The sequence below is a fragment of the Leptonychotes weddellii genome, unplaced genomic scaffold (assembly GCF_054177405.1).
Source record: "Leptonychotes weddellii isolate Sample4059 unplaced genomic scaffold, ASM5417740v2 HiC_scaffold_6658, whole genome shotgun sequence".
NCBI classification, from domain to species: Eukaryota; Metazoa; Chordata; class Mammalia; order Carnivora; family Phocidae; genus Leptonychotes; species Leptonychotes weddellii.
Window position 1 is genome coordinate 1 of NW_028035717.1, and position 10,005 is coordinate 10,005.

The 10,005-nt window shown below is 38.4% G+C and overlaps 1 protein-coding gene across 1 annotated transcript; it reads left to right on the forward strand.

Moving 5' to 3' along the window:
* Positions 1–230: 230 nt before the first annotated feature.
* LOC115939080 (junctional adhesion molecule B-like) lies at positions 231–9,378 on the forward strand. Its single transcript, XM_081811267.1, has 4 exons — positions 231–1,519; positions 3,296–3,311; positions 5,978–6,020; positions 7,648–9,378. Exons 1-4 carry the CDS (start codon positions 1,387–1,389, stop codon positions 7,678–7,680), a joined length of 225 nt encoding a protein of 74 aa, XP_081667393.1. The 5' UTR covers positions 231–1,386; the 3' UTR covers positions 7,681–9,378.
* Positions 9,379–10,005: the final 627 nt, after the last annotated feature.

Genomic DNA, 10,005 nt, shown 5'->3' on the forward strand with positions numbered 1-10,005 from the left:
TGAATCACAGACCTGTACCTCTGAAACAAATAATACATTGTATGTTAAAAAAAAAAAGAGAGATAGTAGGAAGGGAAAAATGAAGGGGGAGAAATTAGAGGGGGAGATGAACCATGAGAGACTATGGACTCCGAGAAACAAAATGAGGGTTTTAGAGGGGAGAGGGGTGGGGGGATGGGTTAGCCCGGTGATGGGTATTAAAGAGGGCACGTTCTGCATGGAGCACTGGGTGTTACACACAAACAATGAATCATGGAACACTACATCAAAAACTAATGATGTAATGTATGGTGATTAACATAACATAATAAAATTAAATTTAAAAAAAAACAAGAACCCTTTGAGGAATTGTTCCTTTAAAAAGTATAGGTAATTTATATATTAATCAATACATAGGAAGTATCCAAATGACAGAAGGGTGTGGCTCATGAAATCCTGAAGGACAAGCTGGAGAAATGTGACCCAGGTTAAATATTTAGATGGATGGATTCACACAGTTGGATCCCATACCCAGAGGGTGTAATAAATTCTATTATATGAAGGGAGGTACGTAATAGCCTGTTCCATAGTTCTTTCCCTAACAAAGTCATAGTCATCATTTTAATTAATGATTTGAATGAGGATATTTTTTGATGCTGTTCCCAATTACATAAATATTGATCTTGGAAGGTTCATAATCTAATTCTTGAACAACAGAATCAGTATCTGAGAAAACCTCGCAGGTTGGTAACATGGTAGTGATTTCAAACTTGGGTCCAAAAAATCCAGTTGTATTAGGTTAGAGGAAAGATGACTTAATAGCAACAGGAAAAAGTCTTGGGGAGTTTAAGTTAATTTTAAACTTAATGGGATGACAGTTTAATGGCATATGTGTATGTGAGTGTGTATGTGTATATAAGTACACACACACAAGCCCAATTAAATTCAAGAAAGATGTTTCTGACTCTTACTTTATAGAACAAGAGTCACATGGCTTTCTTTGGGGCTGAATGAGTTTTCCGTTATCGGTAAAATTGACACAGATGATGGTGTAGAAGAATTTTGAGTAGAATTGGGGGTGTGTGGTAGTTGAATACTTGACCCCACTGAACTTTGAAGATCACTTCCAATCTGATATTTGATCCTTTGAAGTATTATCTCCCCAAGTGAATGCAAGGGAATACCATACACGTTATTTCTGAATCATGGAACTTCTTTCAATTTAAGATTCTTGCAAAACTTAATTCCGTTAATATTTTCAGTCCGCTTTGAACCTCGTCCTGGAATGAATCAGTTGAACAGGCTTCAGCAGCATGAAACTATCCATGTTTATGGTATAGCTGCGAAGGGGAGCTTATTTGAATTTTTTCAATTTAATACATCTGTCCATTTATTTGACCCAAATTCATGCCTGGTTTCTTTTGCGTTCCAGATGATCTCAATGTGAGTGGCATCATAGCAGCCGTGGTGGTTGTGGCCTCAGTGATTTCTGTTTGTGGCCTTGGCGTGTGCTATGCTCAGAGAAAAGGCTACTTTTCAAGTAAGTGAGTTTCACCCTTCTTCACTGGACAACCCCCTGTGGATATAGAGTTTTCTTACAAGACCTTGTTTCTCCTAATTAGCTCTAACAAACTCTAGAGAGTATTTTTCCTTGCTTTTTCTGCAGTAGAAAATGTGCCAAGTGACATGTAGGTGAGTTATGAAGCACCTTGGCAAACAGAGGGAGAAAAGGCAGAGCTTCCTCAAGTCAACATTCAGGAAACACCACAGACTATGTGAGAGGCACCGTGGGATGGCATAATGGGGTGATACCGACGGATAGTCAACGTACATGGATATTTATAGTATATTGACATGTATTTAAGAGCCCTTTAAGTCAGGAATTATATATCTCAAGATGTAAATTGATTTCCAGTTTTATCATAAGTCCCATTGAAATAAATCAGTGGAATATTTTATCAGTGTAGAACAGTGGAATGTTGAATGTCAACTTTAGCACAACTGTATAGAACATTGTTCAATAAAAACTAGAAACCAATAGTATTACAGTTGCTTCTGGACAAAGTTTTTAATTCTTTGAGTTTAGACCTCTTATAACTCCAAACCCCCATTTGATGATAAAATACGTTTGATATGAATGAGATGAAAAAATAATGATGTTTTATTCTCTTAATGTATTTCTTTACTCCCAGTCTTTAAAATTATCTGAGAGCTCAAAAGCTGCAGAACTCCATAGAGTCCATTGGGAATAGTGTACAAAGCAGAATGTTTTCATAGAATAGTAAATCAATTTATAGCATAAGCAAGTTTTAGACCCATTGTTTTACAGTGAACATTAATTTTAGAATTTAGGTTTAAAAAAACATACTAACATGAAACTTAACCTATAAATAGATATTCAGTGTCATGAAATGTTTCCATGGCATTGTTTCAAGAATATTCCCTATAATTAAGAATAGCTGCTCTGTGAATTAATAGCTCTTTTCTTTGATGCTCCAATCTTAGTCTAGTGTAAACGTAACTTTATGAATGGAATCCAGCTGAGGCCCCCTGCTGGTCACTAGTGAAAGTACAGACAGATAAGATTACTCATGCAAAATTCTTGTCATCCTTATCTCTACTTGCAAAGAGTATCTGTCTTGAGTATTTTTATCGGAGACTTGGTAAGTACATTTTTCTTAAAATACTGAATTAATTAAAGATTTGACTTGGGTAATAGGAACTCATTAGTGAAGAATATTACTCCCATCCTCAGCTGGCAGAAAATCTATCCAAGGGGATCATTTTCTTGAACTTGATTTCAGACAGGAGTTGGCAAACTATGACCAGTGGACCAAATCCAGCCTGCCACCTGTTTTTCTGTGGCCCACAAGCTAAGAATGGCTTTTACAAATGAACATTTACAATCTGTTTGATAATAAGGAACACTAACTTTGAATCCCAGTTAAGAGAAATGTTATCCCCTGTCAACAAAAGAATTCTATTTTTCCAATTAATAGACTTATACTAAAGGCTTTGATTATTATTATTATATTTTGAATTTTATTAATAACAATTTTTGGAAACTTGGTCTCTCTTATTATATAAGTACCTACTTAATATCCTCAATTCTACCTCTTGGCCCACAAAGCCTAAATATTTGCCTTGTGGCTCTTTACAGAAAATAGTTTGCCAACCCTTGATTTAGAAAGTACAAATGTCACCAAGAGAGAAACAAGACTGAGTAAAAGAAATTAAGCCTACACTTGCTTTTATATGAATATGTATCATACCATATTAACTCTTGCATTAATGATATACACTTATTCTTTTGTAGAAGAGACCTCGTTCCAGTAAGTATACTTTTCTTAAATGCATGCCTTTCCCCCACCTCAGCTAATTTTCTGTTGATCATCTGTTTAAAGTCAAACATGGAAAGTTGGGTTATTTGTGAAGGTTTTATCCCTATGGGAAGTGACTCAGATTCATCAAGAAATACATCCCACTTCATGCCTCATGCCTACCTGTCAATGTTGTTTAATTACCCAGAGAAGACATCTAGTCACTAATTTGACTCTGTAGGCACTTCCATAGTACTACTTTAAAAAATATATTTGCTGTATTTTGCTAAATTAAAAATTTTCGAATAAAATTTTACTGAACAGCCATTTTCACATTGAATTGAATACTTATTTTGTGCCCAACACTTCCTAGGGAGTAGTAGTACAGCAGTGAACAAAACGGGCCACCCAGCTCCCTGCCTCATGGAGCTTATATAGAGAAAGGTGGAAAGTAAAAACACTTAGGTAAACTCTACAGTATGTCAGACTGTGATAAGTATTGTGGAGAAAACTAAAGTGGGTAAGAGAATAGAGAATGCACAGGGTAGGAGTGGAGATCGTCCTTTAGGGTGGTTAGGTGGTTCATTCACGGTGATATTTGAGAAGGACCTGAAGGAGCACAAAGAGCAAATGAGGCAGATACCCATGAGAAGAGCATTCAAGCAGAAGAGAAAGAACAGATGGAAAGGTCTAGAGGCCACGCACACCTGGAGTAAGTATCTGAGGCACGTTGAGGGGATTGGTGTGGCTGAAACTGAGTGAGGACAATGGAGAGAAGGGAAGAGTGCACAAAAGTAGTGGAGGCCAGATTACATGGAGCCCCTTCTAGGCAGTGGTGAGGAGTTTGACTTTGATTCTGAGTAAGATGGGAAGTCATTGGAAGGCTTTGAGTCAGGGAGTAATATCCTGTTACTTAATTCTTCGAAGCTCACATTCACTGCTCTGTTAAGAATCATCTATAAGGTAGCAAAGAGTGGAGGAAGCAGGGAGACCAGTTAGAAAACTACTCAATAATTATCCAGCCAAGAGAAAATGGTAGCTGGTTCCAAAGTGATGGTGTTGGAGATGTGAAGTGATAGGATTCTGGATACATTTTGAACAAGTTACTGATTGGTTGGATGTGGATGTGGGAGAAAAAGAGAAAAATCAAAGATAGCTCCATGGCTATGGGAAGAAAGATGTTACCAATTACTGACATGTGTAAGACTTTGGGAGGAGCAGGTTTGGGAGCATTAGGTGGGAAGGTCTGGAATATTTGGGAATTTTAATATTTGAAATGCCAATTAGGCTTCCAAGTAGAGATAATTAGTAGATAACAAGATATATAAACGTGGAGTTTGGAGAAATAACTAGGATTAGCAATTTAGGAATCATTGATGTATGAGATCACCAAGTTTAGTAGATAACAAGATATATAAACGTGGAGTTTGGAGAAATAACTAGGATTAGCAATTTAGGGATCATTGGTGTATGAGATCACCAAGTTTATGTGCATGATTTGTGACTGTCCTTCCGGTGTACATGGAAATAGCAGACCCAATGCGGGGCAATGGGCATTCCTCTCTACTCTCAGCTGCCTTAGCTGCCATTGGTTTCCTGTTCCTAGACTTCCTGCTCAACCCTGTTCACTGTGTCTAATCCTATCCCAGTACAAGTCCAAAATGAGCTCCAAGTTATCAGGACTAGCAGTAGCAAAGGGGGAGAGTTCAGAAAACAGGGTTGCCTGATGCTATAGCCACCCACATCCCACCCCAGGCAATTGTGAAGACTTCCACTTTTATTGAGGAAGATGGAAAGTAATTGGAGGGTTTTGAGCAGAAGAGAGCATCACTACCATGGGGAAGATTATTCTTTTCTTTAATCACATTGTCTCTTAGGTAGGTAGGAATCTGGGAGGCAGTATCTTTACTCCTAGACACATCTCCTGCCATTTGTCAAATCCATGGCCCTTAAAATTTGTTGGATAATGAATTGGGTGTTATATTAATTTGCTAGGACTGTGGTCACAAAGTGCCACAGATGAGTAGCTTAAACAGAAATTCATTTTCTTACAGTTCTGGAGGCTGCAAGTCCAGATCAAGATGATAGCAGGGTTGGTTCCTTCTGAGGGCTGCGAGGGAAGATCTGTTCCAAGCCTCTCTCTGCTTGGCTTGTACATGATCTTCTCTCTGCCTTCACATTGTCTTCCCTATGCCTGTGTCTGTCTCCACATTTACTCTTCCTATAAGGCCAGCAGTCATATTGGATTGGGGTCCACCTAATGACCTCATTTTAATTTAATTTAAAGACCTTATCTCCAAATACGGTCACATTTTGAGGTATTGGTAGTTGGAACTTTAGCATGAATTGTTGGGGAAGACACAGTTCAGCCTATAACAGACGATTAGAACCTTAGTTACCATGTAAAACTTTCTTTCCATGGGGAAAAAAAATGAATTTTGATTATAGTGTTCAAGTTTTCAAAGTGCTAAATGCTAAAAAGTTGCTAAGTTAAAAGCAAGTCTCTGTTTGCACATTCCAGAGAAATCTTTAGCCCCAGGCTACAATGAGATACGTAGGGCTTCACAGGCTGTTACTTTGTTATGTGGCTTTCTCTGTGGAATATTGTCTATAAATATAAGAAATTCAGTTAGGCTTGCTGGCATGTTTTAATATTGTCTTTTATATTCCACAAACAGGAAGAGTAGTTCTGCATCTAAAGCCACCACAATGAGTGAAAATGTGAGTATTTTTAAAGCACATTTATAGATCAGATGTGTTTAGGAAATAGGGCAGGGGAAATGAAATGATTGTACAGAAAGTGATGGATTTTCACTTTTAATACACTTTGTGCGAGGGTCTACGACTGGTCTTCAGAAGGAGGTGAGTGACTGTTAGCTTCCATCCTCTGTCTGGAATGGTATGATAAAGTTGCATTTGTAGAGCAATGGGGCTTTGCCTACCATTTTTTTTCTCATGATGTTTGCTATCATTAGCCTCCTTAGCATCATTAGGTCTGGTGTTATCAGCTCCATTTCATAGATGAGAAAATTAAGACCCAAGTTCTCACAGGATCATAGTGGTGGGGCTGGATCCAGGCACCTGGATTCCTGTCAGCTTGCCCAAGCAGATGGCTTCCCCCAGATCTTTGATTCCAAGACTCTCCTTTGATTATTCAGAGAACTTGGAAAATTTAGGAATATGGAATATCCTCTGCTATTGCTGAAAGGAATATTTCAGAACTCCCTGAAGGGATACAATAATTATCCAATTCAGATGGTTTAGGCAACATAATTTGGACCCTTGTGTACTTTTGCATTTGTGAACTCTACAGTGAAGCAGTAAATACCATCGTTGCTCAGATTTTGTAGCTCTTTGGATGGATATTCAACCTTCTGGATTTTTTTTTCAGGAATATGAGAGGTAAGGGAGGAAGGTTTCCAGTGTTTTTGGAGGTCTAAGCCCTTTCTTGAGAAATGGAACACTGGTTCTCTGACCTCCTTGGCACTCAGTGGCAAGGATTCTCTTAGATTTCCTATATAAAGCTCGGGGGAGGCAGTGGACACTGGTATTTTAAACACTTGAGTGACTCTAATGGACACTAAATTTAAGACCCATTTATTGTCCCATAGACTTTATTTTTTCTGTCAAAATTTGATTTTTTTTTAAATTGTCTACTCCAGAATCTCTCACAGAAGTCATTTGATTTTGTAGTTTACTGTACCACGATCGTATTAAATTCTTTCATTAGCAGATAAGCAATGTGTAACTCTGTCATATTTGTTCCTACAATTTATAGAAAACACTCCTTAAATGTGGAACAAAGTAATCTCATCCTTCCAAACAGTAGGAGACACTTTGTGGCTGAGTCAGAAGAGCAGAAACCTCTTATTTTTTCATTGTCTTCCTCTTGGTTGCCCTCATCCACTGAGAGGTCAAGCCTTCCATTCTGGTTTTGCCCTAGAGCACAATTTCTCAGTCCTGGCATTATTGACAATTTCTCATCATTCTTATATTGTAATTTCCCTTTTGAATTCTTATATAATGAATTCTTACAATTTTGCATAGTTTCCTTTTGGGGGAGCTGTACCGTGCATGATAGGATGCTGAGCAGGAGCATACCCCAAGCAGATAAGATTTCTCCCACTCTAATTCCCACTCCGACTTCTTTACTCTTTAGGCAAAGTTTCAGAGACCTTGTCTCCTAGTATTTATTTAATTCCCCATAAAATAGATTTAGTTAACTATATGCTGGTTTTTACCTATCAATTCTCATAGCGCATGTAGCTTTATATTGATAAAATTTATATATTTCTTTAAATATGAATTAATACATTATACTTAAACTTGTTTTTTTCCCTTTTCCTAGGATTTCAAGCATACAAAATCCTTTATAATTTAAAAGAATTCCACCTTTGAGATACGCCAAAACTACAGTTGTTACACAAGTTATTAAAAGATTATAAAATTCTGCTTTGTCTTACATTTGCAAAGAGGTACATGAGGAGATGAATTTGGTATTTTGTGATAATTTTTATGATCGTTAAATTACTTGAAATTGTTATTTTAAACAAATAGTTCTGTCAGCACCTAAATAAAATCCAGTCTGGCTTTTTGCCTCTGGACTAAGTTAAAAGAATCACAAAACTTTGTAAGATTCTGGGGTTTATGAAATGTTAAATGTCCTAACTCCTAGAGAAACTTACTAAAATATATGATACCGATTGTGAAATTAATCCACAGAGCATGAAAATACAAACTGTGTGCACCCTCTGTGCAGGAGTCTGATTTAGAGGGTTCAGAAACTACTGACAGACGCAAAAGGAACCTCTAGTCTCATTTCTACCAGAATCCTCTTTTCTCCCCTAATACAATCCTTACTCCGCTGCTCATTTGTCACTAATCTATTCACAGAAGGGAGGTAGGAGGAGTGGGTCTTATTCCCAAGGATTTGCACTTTGTGTTTATTTTTATTTCTGGGGAACCAAAAGCAACATGAAGAAAAATACCTAATGACCAGAGCTCACTCCCTTGGCATGTGTCATTGATTTTTTTCATTAAACATAATTTTGAGAGTCAAACACAAACCCAAGTGTCTTATTTCACTTGAGTTGTTTTTTGCTCTTTCCTTCCTCTAAGACCCCTTTGAAGAGGATCAGGGACCTTGATCTCAGAACTCATCACTGGACCCTCCACACATAACCTTGCAGATACCTTTCTCTGCATGATGGTGACTTCATATTGATTTTCAAATGATTTTCTCTGAAAACCATGCAGTGAAATTCTGGGCTGGGCCGAGTGCCTTGCTGGCCAATCCTGCTTACTGCAGAGCCGGGGATGTAGAGAGGAGAAGGGGCTGTGCCCTACACCTGTGCCCTGCTTGATACATAGAAGACAGGAGAAACGCTGGCTGAAATGAAAAATCGGTCTCATCATCTGGTTTCTCCACTGATTAATTCTAACGGGGTCCAAGCTAGTGTTAGAGTGAAAATTCTAATGATCCGTGTAATAGTAAGAGCAACGAGACTGTTAAAAAAGCATAATCTTCTATAACTTAGTGTGATTATTCAATTCATGTAAAATATGGGTAATAAAATATGGATAGGGCATTTCTAGTTCTGGGCAAATCTGGATGAAAAGGTTACTCACGAACTTTGTCAACTTTGAACATGGTTAAGCTGCTTTTAAAGGAGTCCATTCTTTTTTCCCCTCAGACAAAGCAAGTCCCAGGATTTACTGGACAAACGGCTTAAGCACTAGCGTGTACCTGGACACCACACCAGGTCCCTGGGAAGATGCCTGTTGTCAGACTATACCTTGCGCCCCACTTGTCTGGGGCACTGGGTGCCTCTCACCAGACTCCTTCCAACATTTTCTATAAAGGGCCAGATACTACATATTTTAAGCCATACTGGCCTGTTACAACTACTCAACTCTGCCTTTGCATCACAAAAGCAGGCATAGACAATAATAAACAAATGGCATGTTTGTGTTCCAATAAAACTTTATTTATAAAAACAGCAGGCACAGACAGGATTTGGCTCCCATACATGGTTTCCCAACTCTGGTGGTGAAGCATGAGAAAAACACCTGTCTATAAGCTTTTGCAAAAATTAAGCTAAATGATGCTCATGCTTTGATTTGCTTTGCTATGTGGAATGCTTTCTCCTTGCATTGCCAAGTGTCAAGAGTATATGTGAGTCTCAAAGTTGGCCCTTCACAGGGTGCCTTGGTGGCTCAGTTGGTTAAGTGTCCGACTCTTGATCTCAGCTCAAGTCTTGATCTCAGGGTTGTGAATTCGGGCCCTGCATTGGGTTCCTTGCTGGGCTTGGAGCCTACTTAAAGAAAAAAAAAGATGGCTCCCCAGGCATACGTACCATCACATAAGATCAATTTCTTCAATTTAAATGACACAAATCCATATTGTGGGGAAAAATACATAGTGCCTTAGCTTTACTAACAGATGAAAGCTTCTGATCCACTTGGCTAGAGGATTCATCTTATAAAGTATTAACATATAACACTTTCGGGCGCCTGGGTGGCTCAGTTGGTTAAGCGACTGCCTTCGGCTCAGGTCATGATCCTGGAGTCCCGGGATCGAGTCCCGCATCGGGCTCCCTGCTCGGCGGGGAGCCTGCTTCTCCCTCTGACCCTCCCCCCTCTCATGTGCTCTCTCTCTCTCATTCTCTCTCTCAAATAAATAAATAAAAAATCTTTAAAAAAAAAA